At 41.8% G+C, this 22,298-nt stretch overlaps 1 protein-coding gene across 1 annotated transcript in view; it reads right to left on the reverse strand.

Annotated features, from left to right (window-relative positions):
- BCKDHB (branched chain keto acid dehydrogenase E1, beta polypeptide) overlaps positions 1-21,580 on the reverse strand; it is a 454,972-nt gene extending 433,392 nt beyond the window's left edge. The window contains exon 1 of the mRNA XM_006898429.1: positions 21,376-21,580. Coding sequence (XP_006898491.1) covers positions 21,376-21,580 — 205 coding nt within the window. The remainder of the gene's footprint in view (positions 1-21,375) is intronic.
- Between the last annotated feature and the right edge of the window lie 718 nt (positions 21,581-22,298).

Genomic DNA, 22,298 nt, shown 5'->3' on the forward strand with positions numbered 1-22,298 from the left:
CTGACCATTTGCACTCTTCCTGGATGATACCCTTGATATCCTCCCACAACTCATCTGGCCTTCGCTCATTGGTGTTCAAAGCCTCAAACCTGTTCCTGAGATGGTTCTGAAATTCAGGTGGGATAGACTCAAGGTCATATTTTGGCTGCCTTGGATTTGGTTTAATTTTCCTCAGCTTCAGTTTGAATTTGCATATGAGTAGTGTCATATACAGTCTTTGAAAATCCATTGGAGAGTTAGCTATAAGTCAATTCTCACACAAAAGCAATGAGTTCGAACTTTAAGGAGTACTAGTTGCTTGTGGTTTAGGTCAAGAAGCTGTATTGCAATCCTGAAGGCATGCAGTTCAAATTCACTAGGATTCGAACTTCTCCTCAGGAGGAGAGACAATCTTCTCCCCAGTTAACAGCCTCTGAAAACCAGCCTGCTGGAGGGTAAGCTATGGGTTGGTTCCGATTCAACTGTACACAACAATAACAACAGTGGTGGCATAGTCGTTAAGTGCTTGACTGCCAATAAAAAACTGGCAATTTGTACTCACCATCTGCTCTGTAAGAGGAAAATGTGGCAGTCTGCTTTTGTGAAGATTTATAGCCAGGGAAAATCTATGGAGAAATCCTACTCTAGTCTTCAGGGCCATTGTGAGTTGTAACATTGTTGTTGTTGTTATGTGCCATCAAATCACCTGTGACTCAAAGCGACCCTATGTACAACAGCCCTAAAACCTGTTCTATCCTGTGCCAATCTTATTGTCTCCAACACAACTACCCCCAAGACCCCAGTCACTGAAGCAATCCATCTCACTGAGCGTCTTCCTCTCCTGTGCTGCCCTTCCACCCTTCCAAGCATGACATCCTGCTCCAAGGACTGGTCCCTTCTTGCAACATGCCCAAAGTATGTCAGATGAAGCTTCAGAATACTTGCCTCCAAGGAGCAGACTGATTTCGCCCTCTCCAAGATGAACCTATTTGTTCTCCTAGCAGTCCATGGTATATTCAATATTCCAACACCACATCTCAAAGGCAACAATTCTATTTCTATCATCTGTAGCTCTCTGATACATAGCAAGTAATTGCAAAGACCATGGACTGTATCAGGCACACCTTAGTCTCCAAATTGACTTCGTTGCTCTTCAGTTCCTTAGAGAGGTCTCTGACAGCAGACTTTCCCAACACATTTCATTTTCTAACACACATGAAATTAATCTGTTTGGTTTGGGTTAGTTAGCCATGGAGTTCTTGGATAATTCAAATGATTAAAAATTGTTAAATCAGAAGGTTAGACATTTAAGTCCACCCTTAAGAGATGCCTTAAAACAAGAGCGTGGAGGAAAATGAGCCACTGAAAACCCTGTGGAGAATCATTAAGCTATGACACAGGTGACACCCAGTTATGCTTTGACTCCACAATCAGCTCAGAGGCAGCTGCTTTCATTAGTCAGCACTGATTGCTCTTATGGCAGCCAGAAAGGTTTGGAACCAGCCTGCTTTTCTTAAGGAAGTGTGGAGACTGGAAAGATAAAGTAAGGAGAAGGTTCTCACCCACTTCTCTGTCAGACTAGTTCATTGTTTTGTTTTTCTTGCTTATTAGACACTTTAATAATCTGATTTAATCAGATACTTTATCTAATTCAGTAGCTTTTTTAACCAGTCACATGCTCACTTAGGCAAAGCTAAATAACCCCAGATGACAGATTCACTATATTTTTGGATTATCCTTCACTTTCCTTCTTCACCCTACTTGGATGCTACCATACTGTGATTAAGATTTACTGATTCTTTAATCTTGCAGGTGGATATAAGGATAACAGTTGTCAATAATAAGATTAGAGGAAGACTCATCAACAAACTGTGTTATGCAGATAACACAACTTTGCTTGCCGAAACTAAGGAGGACCTTAAGTGCTTGTTGTGGAAGGTCAAGGACTGTAGTCTTCAATATGGATTAAAGCTCAACATCAAAGATTCTCACCCCAGGCCAATTGGCAGCAGTACCCTGATGGATGGAGAAGAGATTGAGGTTGTTAACAGTTACAACTTGCTCAGCTCCACAATCAACACTATTGACAGCTGCAGTCAGGAATACAAAAGACAAAGTGCATTAGGAAAATCTGCTGTGCTGTAAGAGACCTATCCAGAGTGCTGAAAAACAATGATGTCAATCTATAGACTAAAACACCCCTAATCCAGTCCATGGTCTTCGCAGTGACTTGCTGTGCATTAAAGAGCTGGACAATGATAAAGGATGAGAGAAGAATTGATGTCTTTGAGTTGTAGTTCTGGACAAAAGTCTTGAACATACCATTGACCTCCAAAAAAACAAGTAGGCTGTCTTGGCGAGACGAATTTCTCCTTGGAGGCTAGGATTTTGATGCTGTCTCACATACTTTGGGCATGTGACCAGGAGGGACTGATTCTTGGAAAAGGACATCATGCTCAGAATGGTGGAGGGACAGCGCAGGAGAGGAAGACCCAGGATGAGTTGGATTGATAAAGTAACTGGGGTAATGAGGTTTGGTGTGTGGGAGTCAGTAAGACTAGCTCAGGACAAGGCAGCCTTCAGAGCTTCTGTATATAGGGTCCCAATGGGTCACAGGTGACTTGATGGAACATAAAAACACTACCAATTAAATATTTGTATTTAAATGCATTCTTATTTGTACCTCACAAATTTATATTTGGAATTTTAATTACCTTCACTTTAGAGATGCTGAAATGAAGCTCAAAAAAGGTAGAAGAATGAACAAAAGACACCCAACTACTAAGAGTCAAAGGCAATTCCTTATTTTCCTGCCTTTGGAGCCCAGAGCTAGTAAAGGCCTTGTATTGCTCTGAATTCCAACAAGCCTAGTGGAATTCTGGGAGGATGGGTGTTACCTGATTTAGAGAGGGCAAAGGTAATTCCAGGTCTTCTACTCTTGAAGCCCAGAAGCTAGTTATATAAATTATATGCATTTATTTAGTTAGTCATTTGCTCAATAAATCCTTATTGAGTACCTACTACCTCCCAGGTACTGTTCTAAGTATGGACTCATAGCTGACCCTCCAGCAGATTTTCAGAGACAATAAACTGCATGAGAGGATATTACTCATCCTTCTCGCACAGAGCAGCTAGTGCCTTTGGGATTGCAGTGTAGCTTCTTAGCACTAGGTCATCTGTGTTCCCAAAGAACCCCCAAAGAAGGAAAAAAAAAACCCAACTCATTTGTTTAACTGTGATTTGAGTGAAAGTTTGCAGACCAAGTTTGCTTTTGATTCTACAGCCCACCTACATTTTGTGGTGGTGTCTGCCATCCTCACAATGTAACAGCACTCTGTCTTTCTACTTCCACATGTGTTTCCTTTTTCCTTTTGTCCTTATTTCCTAATCCTTCCTACTTTGTGAGCGCTATTTCTGGGCAAATAAATGCTGTCCTTTGTTCTTGTATGACTGACTGTTCTAAGTCTGTCTGTTGTTTGGCTGCAAGTAAGTTCAGTTCCAGGCTTGCAGGATGACTAAGAATTGTAATCTCAAAGATGTCACCAATTTCCATCAGACCAGTAAGCCTGGTCTTTTTCACAATATTGAGTTGTTTCACATTTTCCCCCTACCCTATCAAGAAAATTCCATTTTGATCTCTTTATGAGTGGTCAACAGTGGTTATCTCTTCTCTTCTTGTTCTTCTGGTCTTCGGGTCATGGAGGCCAAGGTTCAAGTGGTCCTTTAGTCCTTAGGATAGAATATTGTTTCCTTGCTTCTTAGAGTTTCTTGTCTTTCACTTGAACTGAGGGATAACAATAGTAGCACTGTGGACAGCTCCTTGTTGACTTTTATGACTCCAGTCACTAATCACGAAGGTAGGGTATTGTGTTTGTTGACTGCTATGCCAACTGACCTTAGTGTCCCCCAAGACTGTGGTTCTGAGCCCCTACACCCAGTGACTCCCTCCTTCAAGCGAATTAATTTTAAGGGCTTTACATCATTTTGTCCCTCTTTACTATATACATGGATATATTTATAGTACATATGTAAAAATATCACATACAAAACTTGGCATATGAATATAATAACTATCATATATGATGTGTGGCCATGGATGAAATTTGTTTCTCCTACCTGTTCATCTTATTTATCTGCCTATGAGCCCACTTGTAGATTAAGTTTATTATTACTGATCACAGAGCATAGGAGATTATTGAAAATAGCCTGGTGTGGGTCAGGTGGACATCTACCTGAAAAAGGTCTTTTGAAGCAAATTTGTCCAATACAATACCCACTGCTTTCAAACTGAGTCTGACTCATGAGTAATCTCCACCAGGTTTCCAAGAGTGTAAATCTTAACAGGAAAAGACTCTCGTTTTTTCTACAGAAAAACTGGTGGATTTGAACTCCTAATCTTTCTGTTAACAGACTCACATTTAACTTACTACCTTCACAGGGCTCCTTGGTCAATGCAGCAATACATCATTTAATTCTTTGACTGCACTGATTGTGGATTCAAGTAAAATTAAATCCTTGGCATCTTCAGTCTTTTCCCTGTTTAAAGAATTTAAAAAAAAAAAAAAAACCAACCTTTGAGCTATAATACATATTAAAGGCTCTTCATCTTTGCTCTTCGTCTGTAAGTGCTTCAAATCTTGTTGACTTTCAGCAAGCAGGATTATGTTGTATACGGAAAGTTGGTAATGTGTCTTCTTCAATCCTGATGTCAATCCTCCTTTAATCCTGTTCAATTCTTCATTTAGTCTAGCTTCTGATTATTAGTATGATGCCCATTTAAAGACTCAGGTGTGCCTGATCTAAGTCCTGATATTTTTCAGTTATTTCGTGTGCATCAGAAGGTTGGACAGTGAATAAGGATGACAGTAGAAGAATCTATGCCTTTGAATTGTGGTTTTGGGGAAGAATACTGAATATCACATAAACTTTAAAAAAAAAAGTCTTTTCTTATGCTGACTCTCTACCTTTGTAAGCATGACATCCTTCTCTGAGGACTGGCCCTTCCTAACATGCCCAAAATAATGTGAGATGAAACTTTGCCATCCTGCTTCTAAAAAGCATCCTGATCTTACTTTCTCCAAGACACACTTGTGTGTTACCCTTATTGTTCTTGTTATGTCACACTGAGTCACTTGAGATTCATTGTGACCCTATGTGCAACAGCTCTGAACCTGGCTTTATCCTGAGCCAACATTATCCTTTCTGCCAAACCTACCCCCATTATCCCTGCTCTATCCTAAGCCAACCTGTTCTGCATATAGACTGAAAAGGTATGGGGATAGGACAAATCCCTGGTGTCCACCCTTGTAGATTCTGAACCATGCATATTTCCCTGCTATGTTCGACTTCCTCCTGGTCCAAGTATAGGTTTCGCATAAGCACAATCAAGTGTTCTGGATTCTCATTCTTCTCAGAGTTAGCCACAGTTTGTTGTGACCCACATAGTCAAATGCCTTTGCATAATCAATGAAATACAGATAAACATTCCTCTGATACTCCCTGCTTTCAGCCAAGATCCATCTGACATTAGCTATAATATCCCTAGTACCACGGAATCCAGCCTACACTTCTGGCAGTTCTCTGTTGATGTACTTACTGTTCCAGCTATTTTTGGATAATCTTCAGCAGGCTATTGCTTGCATGTGATATTAATGATATTATTCTATATTTTTTGCACTCTGCTGGGTCAACTTTCTTTGTTATGGGAACAATTATAGATCTCTTCCAGTAAGTTGGCCAGATGGTTGTCCTCCAGATTTCTTGGCACAACTTAGTGAGTTCATCCAGGGCAGCATCTGCTTGTTGAAATATGCCAATCGGTATGCCATCAACTCCTGGGGCCTTGTTTTTTGCCAATTCTTTCAGAGCAGCTTGAACTTCTTCATCACCACAGGCTCTTGCTCTTACATTGTTTCATTAAATTCTTCTGTGTCGGCCAATTCCTTTTGGTACAGTGACTCTGTATCTTCCTTCTATCTTGTTTAATGCTTCCTGGATCATTTAATATTCTGCCCAAATCATCCATAAATATTGAACTCGAGGTTTGAATTTCTTCAAGTTCCTTCAGCTTAAGAAATGCTCAACGAGTTTGGCCTTTTTGATTTTCTGATTCCAGCTCTTTGAACAATTCATTATAATACTTTGCTTTGTCTTTCTATGTTGTCCTTTGAAATCTTCTTTTCAGCTCCTTAATTTCTTTATTTCCCCCCACTGGTTTGGCTTCTCGGCGCTCTAGTGCAGTATTTAGACTCTCTTCTGACATCCATCTTCATCTTTTCTTCCTCGTCTGCTTTTTTTAACAACCTTTTACATTCTTCATGGATGATATTCTTGATATCCTCCCACAGCTCCTCTGGTCTTTGCTCATTGGTGTTCAAGGCCTCAAACCTCTTCCTGAGATGGTTTTGAAATTCAAGTGAAATAAACTCAAGGTCAAAGTTTGGCTCCTGTGGATTTAATTTAACTTCATCCTGAACTTTCATATGAATAAGTTAGTGGTCTGTTCCACAATCAGCCCCTGGCCTAGTTTTCACAGCTGATCTTGAGCTTCTCCAGTGATTCTTTCCACAGATGTAATCGATCTGATTCCTATACAGACCATCAGGTGAAATCCATGTGTATAGTCTGTGTTTCTTATAAAAAGTATTTGCAATGAATAAGATCACTGAATGTACAGAACTCTATCACTCTATCTCCAGCTTCATTTCTGTCACCAAAGTCCATGTCTTCCAACTACTGATCCTTCTTCTCTATACTCAGCTTTTGCATTCGAGTCATCCATTATTATTAATGCATCTTGATCATATGTTTAATCAATTTCTGACTGCAAAAGCGGGTAGAAATCTATTTTCTCCTCTTTGGCTCTAGTTGTTGGTGCATATATTTGAATTATAGTGTATTCACTGGATTTCTTTGAATGTATATGGATATTATCGTGTCACTCACAACATTGTATTTCAAGAAGGATCTAGAAACTGCTTTCTTTTTGAGAAAGTGATCATGTTATAATTCATTAAAGCAATAAATAAACAAGAAATTGAAACAGTACCTTTTGCCTTTTAGTATAATCTGAGATTTTTCCGTTCATCTGTTCATTTCCCATAGAATGCCCAGCAGGCAGGCTCAGAAACACTAACATGCAAACCAGTCAAGTCCAAAATAATGGGATCTTTTGTGTGGGCTTGGTTTCCCCCGCAGTCTGGATCTCACGAGGGCATCTCTGCTGGAGAGAGGCCATGCAGTGCCTATCAGAGCTGGGTCCTCTGAGGGGTAGCTCTGTCCGGTACCCCCCTCCAGCCCCAGGGCTGTGAAGTCTCCGGGGCCACCGCCCATCATGGGCCAACAGGGGGCAAAGACCCAGAAGAAAATCTGTGTCCTTCCCCCAAAACACCCAAGCTTTGGCTTCTAATCTGGACAGGATGTGTAAATCAAGCATGTTCTGCGAGGCTGCGCTGGCTGGGGTTTATGGGGAAGGTGGGAGTTTCCCATCCCTTGTCCTCGGAGCAGGCCATCTGGGAGGTGGTAAGCTCCCCCAGAGCAGTGAGCACAGGCCGAGGCTGGCAGGTGGCCAGGCAATACCGCAGGTCTTCCAGGACTGAAGGAGGAATGCCCCTTCCCAGAAATTAAAATCGTAGTTCTAGGTGTATGCAGTACTCTGCCCTCAAAACACCACTGTGATAGAGGGGTAACATATTAGTTTCCCACAAGGTGTCATTCATTCCTTTTGCACATCAAGTACTTGGTCCAAGAAACGTTTTGTTAAGACAAGGGTCATGCTGGCCATAAAGACGTAATGTCTTTGAGAGTGAATCTCCTTGAAAGGTGGTTTCTTTGGACACCCCTTCGTGGTTGCTCAGGATTGCTGAGGATGTGCAAGAAATGACCCCCGAGTTTCCTGTAAAGTGTGGAGTTATTTGTGGGAAAGTCTGAAGACAACACTTTGGGTTACCACAGGTTACAAAATGAATAAAATCATCAAGCATCCTGGGAAAACAAGTAAAAGTGCGCTGCTGCAGGTCTGTCAAGGACTTGGAGTCTGGGTTCTTCAGCACCCATAGGCCAATTCCAGTCTTGACAGTATTAACCTTCAAGTACTGCGAGGTTGGCACCACGTTCATTAGGTTTTAAAGACTGAAAGATGGCCAAAAGGGGTTAGGCAGCTTTCCACAAAACCTTGAGAGGAGAGTGGCTGGGGTCCAGAGTTAAGCAAGGGTCCAGCCTCTCCTCAGTGAGCCCCACCGGCAGCCAGGGCAGCCCTAAGACCCAGTAGTGGGCCTGGTCACTCCTTGTGCCGACATGAGGCCTGCACCAGTCGCCTCAGCGCTTTGAGGGCCTGAACAAGGTCACCACTGTTGTCCACTGAGGCACGGGCACACGTTGAGAATCTGAGGCGCTGGAGCCTGAAAGATGGCTGATGGGTTGGTGGTGAACTTCTTCCTTCTTCCTCACCTCTAGGACCTGGAAGCTGGGCCCGGGCCCGGGCCCGCTGTCCTATCCGGAACTGTGGGTTGTGATGACCGTGATTGGCTTCACCCCCGTCCAGGCCTGGAACTCCTGTCTGTACGACGTGGCGACTGCTACAGCCGCATCTGCGTCGCCAATGGGGAGCACGCAGACCCCGCCGCAGGAGGAGGGATCGTCCCTGCGGCCCTGCGCAGCCCATGCCAAAGTCCCGCTGGTACTGAGTGAATGGCAGGTCCTGGACCGCGATCCGGGCGCTCGCGGAGGCCGGGTCCTATGGCGACGCAGCGCCACCCGCGCCAGGCTCCCCGCTGTCGAGCTCCGAGTAGCCATCACGTCGGCGGTCTAGCTGGTTCCAGCGCCTCGCCAGGCAGCACAGGCAGCTGATAGAGACCATGCCATTCCCCACGCTCTGTGCCCCGCCGCCCCCCTAGAAATTATTTTAACTATGAAAGCAATCCCACTTTTCTTCACCGTTTCATCTCCAGGATAGTAGATCATATGATCATCTGATTCAAAATGTCCCATGCCAGTCCATTTCATCTTGCCAATACTTCGTATATCAATATTTATATGTTCCATTTCCTTCTTAACAACGACCAATTCTCCTATATCCATGATTCTCACATCCCATGTTCCAATCACTAGTGTCTGCTTACAACTGTTCCTCCTTTGTATTTCCATACTTGAGGACTCAGCCTCAGTTGCTGTATCTGCTGGTCTAAGTGTGCACATTGGGTTTTTGAAGGCCTTTTATTTCAGAAATGGATGGTCAGTCCCCATCCCAATGTGTGTCTCAATTTGAATGCTTAGAACAGTATCTAACAGACAAGCATTTTACATAAAGGAACAGATGAAAACCTTTCCCCCAGTTACAGAAGTTACCAACAATTCATTGCTACCTGCCTTTGGCACAAGAGTCTTGACTCATGCCTTTCCCTGCTCCACCAGCAACCCTTTCCACTTCCACCTAAGCCATTCAACACCTCTCTCCCCTTATCCAGCCATCGATATGATGGCTTAGGTCTCAAATATTCTGGGCTTCTGTGATTCTGAACACCTCGCACTGCTTCCAGTTTCTTATGCTGTGGCCAGTATCTCTTGAGTTTAGGAGTCTCTAATCCATTTCCTAAACAACATGCCTCTGGAAACTCTATGAGAGTTTCTTTGAGAAACCACAATAGTTATGGAAAGGCTTCAGGTAATTTGTTCATAGGGTTGCTATGAGTCATGCTTGACTCAATGGCAATCAACAAAAACAACAAAGTCCAAATACCAGGTACTAGTATCAGGGAAGGCTTCCTATCTCAGACAGTTCTGAGGAAAAGTCTTTTGCCATTTGCATAATGCTGCTGACACAAGAGGACAGTTTCCCAGGAGAGGGTGATATGGCCTCTAGATCTGGTATTTAAGTGTTGTTTTCTTGGCCCAAAGACCAAAGAAACTATTTTATCTCCCCAACCCAGCCCACTTTCTGGGACTGGGGGTGTTAACCTTCAGTGAGTGGACTGAGGTACAAATTGGCTCCAGTCAATTCTTCTGCCTGGCTCCTCCAGCACACCCTTTTCTCTTTGAATACCCCTTTCTTATCCCTTATGTCTTAGTTAAATGTTACCTACTCTTGTTGGGGGGGGGTGTCTTGCCTGGTCTCTATTAGTCTTTCCTAACACCTGTACCTTCTCTTCAGTCACTTACTGCATGCAGTTGAAACTGATTTCCTTGCTATTATTTGTTCATGTCTCGAACCTGACTGCAAACTTAAGAACACACCTATATCCCTATTACCATCAATCAGCAGAGTCTAGTAGGCAAGGAAAAAACCCTGAAAAGCACAGATTGAACAAAGGAATATTTTTTTAAAAAATCACAAATACATGCTGTAACCAATGAGAAATCAGAGCCAAGGAGAGGCCTGGATATGTTGCTCTAGACCAACAGCACTGGGAGCTCTGGTGACTTAGTGGTAAAGAGTTATACTGTCAACCCAAAAACAAATGGTTTGAATCCACCAGCTGCTTCATGGAAGAAGGATGAGAAATCTCCCCGTGTGATTAACTCTCTTGAAAACCTGCTGGTGGGCCAATTACAAGTTGGTTTCAGCTTGAGAGTAAATACCAACCACCAAGTAAAGGTAGGCATATACAGGAACCTATATTTGTCTAATGCAGCACTACCATGTCTAATGGTATTTTGTTGCTGTATGACCTTAAGCAACTTACTTAACTGTTGACATTTCATTTCCTCTTCTTATGAAACAAGGATAGTAATATCTAATTTATAGGGCTCTTGGGAGAATTAAAACAATCTCTAGCAAGTATTTAATATTTGTGAGTCTTCTACTTTTTTATGGTAAGAGATTTTTTCCCTGCTTCATCCTTTATTTTGTCTGAGTCCTTTTTTACTTTTTTTTTTTTAATTCATTCATTGTTGCACATTTTCTTCCCTCTCCTCCCCTCCTCTTTCTCAAGTTCGACTTTGAACTGCACCACTTGTTCTAGATTGTTGTTACACATATAATGCCTAATCATATATTCCTTTTGGACCATTCTTCCCTCATTGTTCCAATGCAGTGTTTATTATCTACCCACTTTTTTCCTATTCTCCTCCCAACCCCTCATGTCAGTCCTATTGTATAATAGTGATGTTATGCCGTATTTATCTGTATGTGGTTGAGATATTTCACTTAGCATAATTTCCTCCAAATTCACCCATGGTGCGTGGTGTTTTATAAGTTTATCATTTTCCAATGCTATGGACTATTCCATTGTGTAAAGGTTCCATAGTTTTTCTATCCATTTGTTTGTTGGTAGGCATTTGGGTTGCTTCTGTCTCTTTGCTACTGTTAATAATGCAGCAATAAACATGAGTGTGAATATATCTGTTTCAGTCGCAGCCCTAGTTTCTTTATATATATATTCCCAGTAGTGAAACTGTGAGGTGATATGGTCTTTGTATCTCCAACTTTTTGAGAAAGTGCCATAAAACCTCCCATAGCAGTTGCACCATTTTACATTCCCACCAGCAATGAGTAATAGTTTGAATCTCTCCACAACCTCGCCATCATTTGCTGTTTGCTTCCCTGTTGAATTTTGCTATTATTGCTGGGGTAAGATGATATCTCAGTTGTTTTGGATCCTCTACCTTATACCAGCTACCTCCCTTTTGCCCTGAACATTGTTGTTGTGTGCCATCAAGGGAAAAAATGGCTCATAGTTGACCCTCCAGTGGGTAGTCAGAGTTTTCAGAGAAGAGAGAGACCAATTCTGATGTAAAATACACCAGGCACAATGGTACTTAGATTATCTCACTCACAAGCAACCCTTTAAGACAGTTGTTGTTCGGTACTGTCAGGATGAACACGGATCACAGCAACCATATGAACAAGAGACCTGAATCCTGTCCTATCCTATGTCATGTGCATCATTTCTGACACACTTGAGCCCACTGCTGCACTCATGGTATCAATTCATCTCTTGGGGTCTTCCTCTCTTTTGCTGACCCTCCATCTTTCCAAGTATAATGTCCCTTTCCAAGGGACATGTCCAAAACATGAGAAATGGAGCTTCATTATCTTTGCCTCCAAGGACCACTTTGCACCTTTTTCAAAACATTCCATGAGATATTCCGTATTCTTCACCAGCACCACAACTCAAAGGTATCAATTCTTCTTCTGATATCTTCATTCATTGTCCAGCTCTCTGATATGTAGCAGATGACTGAATAGGCCATGGGCCTGAATCAAGTGCACCTTAGTCTTCAAGCTGACATCATTAGAGATGAAGAAAAAAAAGTGTACAGAAACCAATAAAAACCTTGTCCAATGCTAATTGGCAAAGTTGTCATTAGGCACTGCCAAATTGATATTTGATTCACGGTAATCCCCACGTGACAGGACAGGCTCCACATGAACAAATCTTCCCCATTTGACTCTGCCTACCATAATTTTGAAAGAAGTATGCCTGACACTACTTACAGGTGAAAATAGTGAGACTTCATCTCATGCACTCTGGCATGTTATTAGGAAAAACTCATTCCTGGACATTATGCCTAGAAAAGACAGTCAGCAAAAAGAGAAAGACTGTCATCAGAACTAAATGACACAGTGGTTGTGACAATAGCTTAAGAAGAGCAATAACTGTGTGGACAGTGCAGGCCCAGGCAGTAATTTGCTCTGCTGGATACAGGGTCACAGTGAGTGGAAACTTGGTCAACAGCATCTAACAGTATTAACAGCTGCTTTATGGGAAACATATGGGTTGGCGGGTTCAAACTGTCAAACTTTCAGTAAGTAACTGACACCAAACCACAGCACCATCAGGGAATCTTAAGTGGTAAAGAAGAAACTCAAATTCAGTCATATGCCTCAAGAACCCAGTTCTTAGCTTCTATGAAACACTGCCTCTAAAATAATTAAATCATCCGCGGTAACAGAAAAAATGGGACAAAGAGTAAAACTATGAATCAAGTTCTCTCTTCATTGACAAATCTAGACAAGGAACTGAAAAGTAAGTAATAAATATTGGAAGGGGATAGCCATGTCTGTTCAAATGAGATATAGGGGGAAGAAGTGGTATCTTTGACAAAGGCCAAGTTTGAGGCAGAGTTAAGGAAGGGGCAAAATATGCTGTGAGCAAACAACTACATCCCAGAGCAATTAAGAGCAGGAATTTTTGAGCCAGAAAGCCTGAGACCGCTCACAAATAAAGACTAGCTCTGAAGAGTGGTGTGACTTGCACAAGGCTAAACACGTAGAAGTAAAAGTTCAACTTCTTTTTGCCTCAGCTTCTTCAGCAGTAAAACATGAATAATAAGAGTTCTATGACAGCCTCTGTTACACAAGGATTTAAATGTGTTCATCATGTAAGGTACTCAGAACAGTGCCAGGCACAGAATAGGCACTAACAGAATTGCCCATTAACATCATTATCGCTCATGATAAGATATCATGTTTCCTAGAAACTGTGAGAAGCTAGTCAGAATAAGGGGACATAGCAGGAAGAAAGAAGAGCAAAGGAAAAGCACACATTGGAGACACTTCTAAAAGCAAGAGACATGCAGAAACCTATCTAGTCTCAAGGGAGCCCAACTTTGACATAAAGTATTTTATTGCCAGAAGAGCAATGCCTGCTTCATTGTGCTCTTATTTACCAACACTTGAAATTAACTAATCTTCAATCTATCATTCTCTCTCCTTTGAACATCTGCTTTGTCTCCAGCATTCTGTAATTCAATACTGACACCATCCTATCAGTTCTATTTCAACATCAAAAAAACAAAAATTCTCATCACTGGACCAACAGGAAACAACATGATAGATGGAGAGAAGATTGAAGCTGTCAAGGACTTCATCTAACTTGGATCCACAATCATCATTCTTGGTACCAATAGTCAGATCAAAGATATATTATATTGAAAAAGTCTCCTGTCAGGGACCTCTCCAAATTATAATGTTTGAGGACTAAGGTGCACCTGATTCAGGCCATGGTCATTATAGTCACCTTCTATATTTCTGAGAGGGTAGGGAGTAACTAAGGATGAAGAAGAATTGATGCCTTTGAGCTGTGGTGCTGGAGAGAGTACTGAATAGCCCTGGACTTTGAAAAGAATAAACAGATATGTCTAGGAGAAAGGGCAGCCAGGATACTCCTCAAAGGCAAAGAAGATAAAGATTCACCTTGTGTACTTTAAACATGTTGCTAGGAGAGGCTATTCCTTGGAAAAGGACAACATGCTTGGGAAGGTGGAAAGTTGGTGAAAGGGAAGAAGATTGAAGATCCTCCACAAGATGAAAGTGACAGAATGACTGCAGCAATGGGCTCAAGTATGTCAGAAATTGTGAGAATGGCATAGGATAGGACAGGGTTCAGATCTGTTATTCATAGGGTCACTATGGGTCATACTCAACTCAACAGCACCTAACAGTAACAACATCAGCCCCCAGTTCCACATTCTATCAGATATAGGGAGTTCTGGTGACCTAGAGGTAAGAAGCTACTTTGAAATCACACAGGTATGAGGTTTAAATCCACCAGCTCTGCAGCTCTGCAGGAGAAGGATGGGCCATCTCCTCCCACATGATTAATTACCACTGAATACCTGCTAGAGGATCACTTACAAGTCAGCCGGTCTCCAAAGCTCAAACAACAATCTTCACTGAGAGCTATAAATAAAAATACTGTCAATCACACTGCTAAGTAAATATCCCAAAGCAACAAGATCTGTGACACAAACCCATATACAAACACTCACGTTTACTGCAGTATTATTTATAATAGCAAAGGGTTGGAAACAACCCAAGTGTCACCAATGGACAAACGGCTAAAGAACTACAGTCCATTAACATAATGGAGAATTATACATCAGTAAAAATGATCAGTGGTCTGGTGGCCTAGTGGGTAAGGAGTTGCACTGTTAACCCAAAGGCAGGCTGTCCAAATCCGCCAGTTACTCCACAGGAGAAAGATGAACAATCTCCTCTCCTGGGACTCACTACATCTGAAAAACCACTGGAGGGTCAGGTATGAGTTTGTGACAATTTGATGGCACATATTAACAACAAGAAACAATCAAGAATTTGTGAATTAGTGCACAGTTTGGAAAAATCTAAAACAAATTATATAAATCAAGCACAAAAAAGACAGTTATAACTTGGCCATTTTAAAAAGTAAGAAAAAAATTACACATGGAGTGGGTGCAGTCAGAGTACTCTTTAGAGGCAAGAATGATGAGGCTTCACCTCACATACTTTGGACATATTACTAGGAGGTGCTAGCTATTCTTTGGAGAGGGAAATAATGTTGGGAGGGGTGGAGGGCCAGAGAAGGAGACGAAGACCCTTAACCAGGTGTACTGATATGGTGACTACTGCAATTGGCTCTTGTGTGCCAGGAAGTGTGAGGGTGGCACTGGATAGAACAGGATTCAGAGCTTTTGTTTATAGGGTCGCTATGAGTTGTACTTGACTCGACAACACCTAACAACAATGAAAAAACAATCAAGAAAAATTACACATGGATAGATTCAATCCTGGGGGGATAACTGAGATAGAAAGAAACAGAGAAGGGTATAAAAATCACTAAATAGACCAGTTGGGGGATGAGAAAGGCATCATAAAATCAGAAGCTGATTATACATTGTATGGTAATTAATATAAAACTATAAAACAAAATGTCTGAGTGATTGTATAAAAAACAAACATGATTTGTAAACTTTTACTCAAAATTGTTTAAAGTTAAAAAAAATCACTTCTAATATCTCTTTCCCTAAATCATAAGCAGTTCCTCTAAAATATTTAATCCTTTCTATTGGCACCTCAAAGTCCAAACAATTCTATCATCTCACCTGCATAATTACAGCACACGACAGACAGGCCTCTATGCCTCCACACCTTCTCTTCACAAATCCACTGTGACTGTTCCTGATACTATAACTCAAGCACATCTCAAATCATTCTCTTACAGTCAATGATTTTCTGCAGCTGAAAGAACAAATTTCACACCTGAGTATAATGCACCTAGCACAGTACAGGAAACACTGGAGACATTCAGTCTTTTTCCTCATACCCTTTATTCAGCTTTCAAGACTTCCATTCGCCATTCCAAAGTTAACTCCTATTCCTCCGTTTTTCACTTCAAATTCGCTCTGTCTCATTTCGCATATAAATACACACTTTCAAGCCTGCTTAGCATTTGTGCTGCTATTCCCTTCCCTACTGAAAAAAAAATTATAATAAATAAATTCATTTTTAATTCTCCACGAATCCAGATTACTCGCTTTCATGAAAGAGTGGAAATAAGTCACATAGGTGATTGCCCTTAAGTGTTCTCTTGAATCTTTACCATGAACAAACTGGTTCCTACAAGCCACCTTTGAGTGCAAAAAACCTAAAAAGGATATTCTGCCTTGGGCATTGTGTTCTTTTGAAGAATTAAGTCATTTTGGGTAGAGTCTCAAACCGTCAACATGAGTGCTGTCTAGGGTAAATCCATAATTTTAATTGTTCTTCAAGACAGCGATATGTGGTCAGGCTTACTGGTCCAACAAGAAACAAATGGGACTCCAAACTCCTAAGTCACCCTTTGAGCCTGGACCCGAATTCACCCCAGTGGCTCAATTTTCAAACATGAACAAAAGGAGCTTTGATGGCACCATTTGTGGGGAACTTGTGCTGCCAAGCCACAGGAGGCACCTCTCTGGTGACTCAAACACAACAGTGGCTCCCTGGAAGCAAGATGAGCCATCTCCCGACAGGCAATTTTTAGCCTCTAAAAAATCCACTGGAGGGTCAGCTGTGAGTCAGTTCCAACTCAACGGCAATGAGCTTGAGTTGATATTAAGTGAACAACAATACTAGAAAAGTATTCACTCCTTAGAAAAATCAACTACTTAAGATCAGAAGAACAGTATTTGTCCAGGAATAAAGTTCAAAAGGCAAAAAGGGAAAGGAAAGAAAGATGATTGGAAATAAAAGTCACAGGGAAGAAGCGAGAAGATGTAGAGATCATAACCAGTGTTGTAAAACAAAGTATGTGTAAACAGTTGACTGGAAAGTCAAACTGCTCCGTAAACTTGTATTTTAAAGTTGGAAGGAGAAATGACTGCCTTGCTCACCACGCAGTACAGAATTTAGCCCAAGAAGAAGGCTTGAAGATTTGACCAAGAAGGTTCAACCATTCCAGGATATAACATAAAGTGCCTTGTCCACCACACATGACAGAGGTCAGCCCAAAAATTTTGAACATGTGACCAAGGAGGTTCAACCATACTGGGATATAAACCTTTGAGTTTCCACTATTTGTTGCAAAATCCCTGAGTATGTATCAGTTATTAGAAACACTGAATCTTCCCAGTTGAATTTCAGAGTAATCTTGCAAAGTATGGTTTTAGATCTTAGTTGTTCCACAGTGAACCATCCATGCCTCATCTTGTGTTGGGAAATCGAGAGTTTGAATCCATCCGAAGACTTGGTGTCCAGAACAGAGAGACGACATCTGAATTCCAGAGCCCTACTCTGGAATTCACAATTTAGTCTCTCAGTATATCGCAATACATATTGAACTCATCTAAAAAAAAAGAACTCCAAAAACTCCAGAAGTGTTTTCACGAGGCTTCAGCCTCAGAAACGAGGAAATTATTTCCCAGTGGTCTATGGAGCAATTCATAATGGATAAGCATTTCACAAGCAGGTCCACTCTGGAAGAGAAATAGCATTCAAATGGCAGAAGCCCGGGCAAGTTTATGGAAGACGTAAGTGATGACTGCCTGGAGCCATCTATGTCCAAGTTCACATGCAGGACTAAAAGCCCTCTTTCCTAAGACTACATCCTGAAAAACAGTCATTGTTACCCTCAATTAAAAAATCGTTATCTGGGACCCCAACAGGAGAGAACATGGGGATCTCTTTCCAAACTTCAGATCCATGCACCCAAATGGAGAAGAAATTCAAAGGTAGCGTCCTGGCTTTAATAATGATACAAGAAAATGAGTCTTAACAGGGGAGATAGTCAAGAACTTTTCCTACAAACTAATTTGAAAGAAAACTGTTCAAAACCTGAAGAGGGAAAGGCTTTTTGGAACAACACAGAAAACACAAAAAAATGCAAGGTTAAGTGTCTCAGGGCCTCAGGAAGAGGCCCTAGGAGGACCAATCCACCCATCCCTGAACCTGGCTTTGCACAATGGAGCATGGGAGGACAATTTCCAGATGGAAGATAAGAAATAGACCAAGAGACAACATCCTGATAAATGGGGGAAAAAGATCAAAACTATCAACAATTTTACCATGGTTGGATTCACAGTCAACACCATTGGTAAGGAGATAAGGAGACATACAGCAGTTTTGTCTTTTCTCAGGGATCTCTCCAAAGTCCTGAAGAACAATAATGTCAGTCTAAAGAGAAAGGTGCACCTGATTTAGGACATTTTCTTTCCAATCACCTATTACACATCTGAGAGCTGAACAACGAATAAAGGTGAGAGATAGAAGAATTGATGCACTTGAGTTATGGTCGTGGAGAAGGTGCAGCCAGAGTGCTCCTTGGAAGCAAAGATGATGAAGCTTCATCTCACATATTTTGGGCAAGTTGTTAAGAGAGGCTATTCCTTGGAAAAGGACATCATGTTTGGAAAGGTGGAGGGTCAGTGAAGAAGAGGAAGAACCTCAATGAGATGGAATGATGCAGTGTCTGCAGTAATGGACTCAAATGTTTTGGGGATGATAAGAATGGCAAAGGATAAGATAGAGTTCAGATCTATTGTCATGGGTCACTATAGGTTGTACTCAATGCACGGGCACTTAGCAACAACAACAAAAGTCATATTCTTATATATGTAGATGAGACTATAAACGGGCAATTTGAAGTAGACATTTAAAATCCTTCAAAGCATTCATGTCTTTGAGTAAAAAAAACTCACCCTTAAAAATGTTCTTGTAGTATTATTTTAACACTGTAAAACTTTAAACAAAAGTAGAATATTTTTGATTAAAAGTTTCCATTTAATAAGTGAATGCTTCCTAGCTGTCACCATTATGTCAAGCACATTATATACTCTTATTTTGTTTAATCCTGCTAACAATCTTCTAAAATAGGATATTATTATTAATCTCTCTTACTTATAAAGAAATTAAAGTTTATATAATGGACAAACCCAAAGTCACATTTGACAGAGCCAAAACTATCTGAGTACTGAGACAAGTTTTTAAGCACTTAGTTATACTGTCTGTACCCCCAGAAATACACCTTCTTCTAAATGTTGTTATGTGCTATCGAGTCACTTGCAACTCATAGCGACCCTATGTGCAACAGCCCTAAACCTTCTCTATCCCTTGCCAATCTTATTATCTCTGACACACCTATCCCCATGCCCCAGTGACGGAATCAATCCATCTCATTGAGGGTCTTCCTCTCCAGCACTGTCCACCACCCTCCCAAGCACGACGTCCCTCTCCAAGGACCGGTCCCTTCTTGTAACATGTCCAAAGTATGTCAGACGAAGCTTCAGAATCCTTGCCTCCAAGGAGCAGCCTGGCTTCACCCTCTCCAGAACGGACTTGTTTGTTCTCCTAGCAGTCCATGGTATAGTCAATACTCTTCTCCAGCACCAAAGCTCAAGGGCATGAACTCTCCTTCTAAAGGTAGGGCATAGAAATTGTGTAACAAAATGGCGAAATATGTCTTATAAAATAATGCAAAGTTTGATTTATATTACGATATTGGAAAATCCTCTTAACAAAAGAGAAACATCCCAAAAGGTTAGCAGTTTTATGACAATAAGATTATAACTGTTGTCAACTTTTTTCTAACATCCGCAATGTGCTTGTTATTTTTATAGTAAAAACAGATCTATAAACATGACGTCATTGGGGAGGTCTTGTGATGTGGCTGCAGGGAGTTATACTGTTAACCCAAGGTGGATGGTACCTCTCTAGTGGTTCAAATTTACAAACAGCTCCAAAAAAGAAAGATGAGCAATCTCCTCTGATGCTTTGAAAACCTAATGGAAAGGCAGCTATAAATTGGTTCTGACACTCTGCAATGAGTTGAGTCTGTTTTGAGTTATGTGCTGTGTACCCTCGAGTCAAAACCAAACCATAGCTGACCCTCCAGCAGGTTTTCAGAGGCAGTTAATTGCACAGGAGGAGACTGCCCATCCTTCTCCTGCGGAGTGTCTGGTGGACTCGAACTGCGTGCCTTTGGGATTACAGCACAGCTTCTTGCCACTCGACCACTAAGCTCCCTCTGTTTTGAGTAGTAATTTAGCAATTATGAAAGGGGATAATTAAGATAGGAAGTTCTGTGCTCTATTTTGTCAGTGTTGCATTAAAGGTTCTGGTTTCTTGTTTGGAAAATGGAATTCAGGGTTCATCTTATGAGTGAGATGCTATTCACCATTATATTAACTACTTTTTACACAAAATCAAGATTTTTGATAAATTGACAGTGGTTTAGAACACAAGTGCTGGATCCTGATCAAATAAGTTCCAAAGCTGGATCTACCACTAATTTATCTTTGTAACTTTGACAAACTACCTCAAAAACTCTCTTTAAGTGCTAAATGAATGAAAAGATTATCACTGGCATGAAATGAGAATATACACGCAAATTTCTCAGGACACATGCCTGGAGTGGAACGCACTCAGTAAAGCTCACTTGTTTTTCCAAAACACATTTTCAATAATGTCAGCTCTAGCACATGACACGTATTCGACAAGGAGAGAGGGTGACTGTTTAATGTTGTTTTCATGACAAATATTCTTTCAGAGATGATTTAAAGCATACAGAAGAAAGGAAAGAAGTCATCACACTGGGAGTTTACTACTCACTAAGCATCCTCGGGTGCCCTTACTACCATTCCAGGCACTAGATTGCTTCCCACTCCCATCATCTTCACTGATCACCCACCTTGGCAAGGCAGTTGCCTAAACCAGCACAAGCTCAGTACCCGACTCAGATAGGAAGACTGGATTGTTTCCCATCTCCAAGAACCTGTTCTGTGACCTTGGGGAAAGCAATTCAGTTACTAAGTTCAGCGGATTCATCTCTATATGCCAAATGCATTTTTTTCTTCTTCTTCTCTCTCTCCTTTTAAGTATTACTGTCTAAAGTTAATGATCCAACTCAGGGATAGCTGGAAAACTAAGGCCTGAGTTGGGAAAGCAGGGAGAAAGGACAGCAAAAGGCGTATGTTGTTTGGGGACCTCTCCTCCACTCCCGGCCCTTCTGGACAACGGGGTGCCCTCTCACCCACCTCGTGGGTGCCCCAGGGCTGCCCCCAAAACCAGAGGGGAGGGGTCCACTGCCAGACACTGCTGCCAGAAGGCTCAGGTGAGCGGGTCAGGCCGGAATAAGAGGCTAGAGTGAGAGACTGGCCTGCCGGCCCCAACCCGTGCGAGCTCCCACGGACTGGGTGGGCCGAGTGGGACCCTGAAGGGCTCACCGTACTCCAGGCATTCCGGGTCAGGCTGGAAAGTAAAATGAGAAGCCTGCCGTCTCGAGATCACGTCCTTGCTGCTCGCGCCGGGCGAGGTGGGCTGCAGGAAAGCCCGGAGCAACCCCGTGCCACGGAGTCGAAGCCATCGGCCCTCAGATCCGGCCCCACGGAGCCCAAATAGCCGGCCTACACAGGTTGCCACAGCCGCCATCCCTCCGCGCCTCTGGATTAAGAAGTAGAACCACTATGTGCAAGCGGCCGGCGTGGAGCGCTCAGCACCCCAGCAGCTTCCGCATTGGTCCAGACAGAGGGGCGGTCTCGTAAGACGGGCCAATCGGAGTCCGGAATTCGGGGGCGGGGACGGCGACCGGAACACCAAAGCCAAGTGTGCCAGTTGTGCGCATGCGGGAGGCCTGATGGTGGGTGGGAGCTGGGTGGATGTACTCCAATGGGGTTGGTTGTCCGGAGGGGGTGGAGCCTACCCGAAAATAGTCTCGGTGTGGCCAGATCTGGGATCCAGGTATTCTGTGTCTCTTCTATACTCTGCATTTCTTTTCTAATGTATATTGTAATGTGAATTCAAGAGAATTTTTCTTTTGACGGTTTATAATTTATTTTTAAATGTAACTTTTTAAAAATCATTGCTTTTATTATCCTAAAAGTGGGGCGTAGAAAGGATAATTGATTAGCATTGGTTATCGGTATTCAGTTTCCTAATATTACCAGAATCATTGTTCCAAAGCTTCAACTCCTCCTTGAAATTCTTAATAAGCTTATAAATATATTTTTATTGGTTTTTGTATTTAGATAAAAGCGAAAGAGATAAGGTGGTTAGATCTCATCCTGTAAAATCCACTTCATAAGACTTTTGATGCATATTATCCCAATTCTAGAGAAAATTACCTGAAGAGCTAATTCCACATTAACCT

The sequence above is a fragment of the Elephantulus edwardii genome, unplaced genomic scaffold (assembly GCF_000299155.1).
Source record: "Elephantulus edwardii isolate Elephantulus edwardi_28Jun2011 unplaced genomic scaffold, EleEdw1.0 scaffold00229, whole genome shotgun sequence".
NCBI lineage: Eukaryota > Metazoa > Chordata > Mammalia > Macroscelidea > Macroscelididae > Elephantulus > Elephantulus edwardii.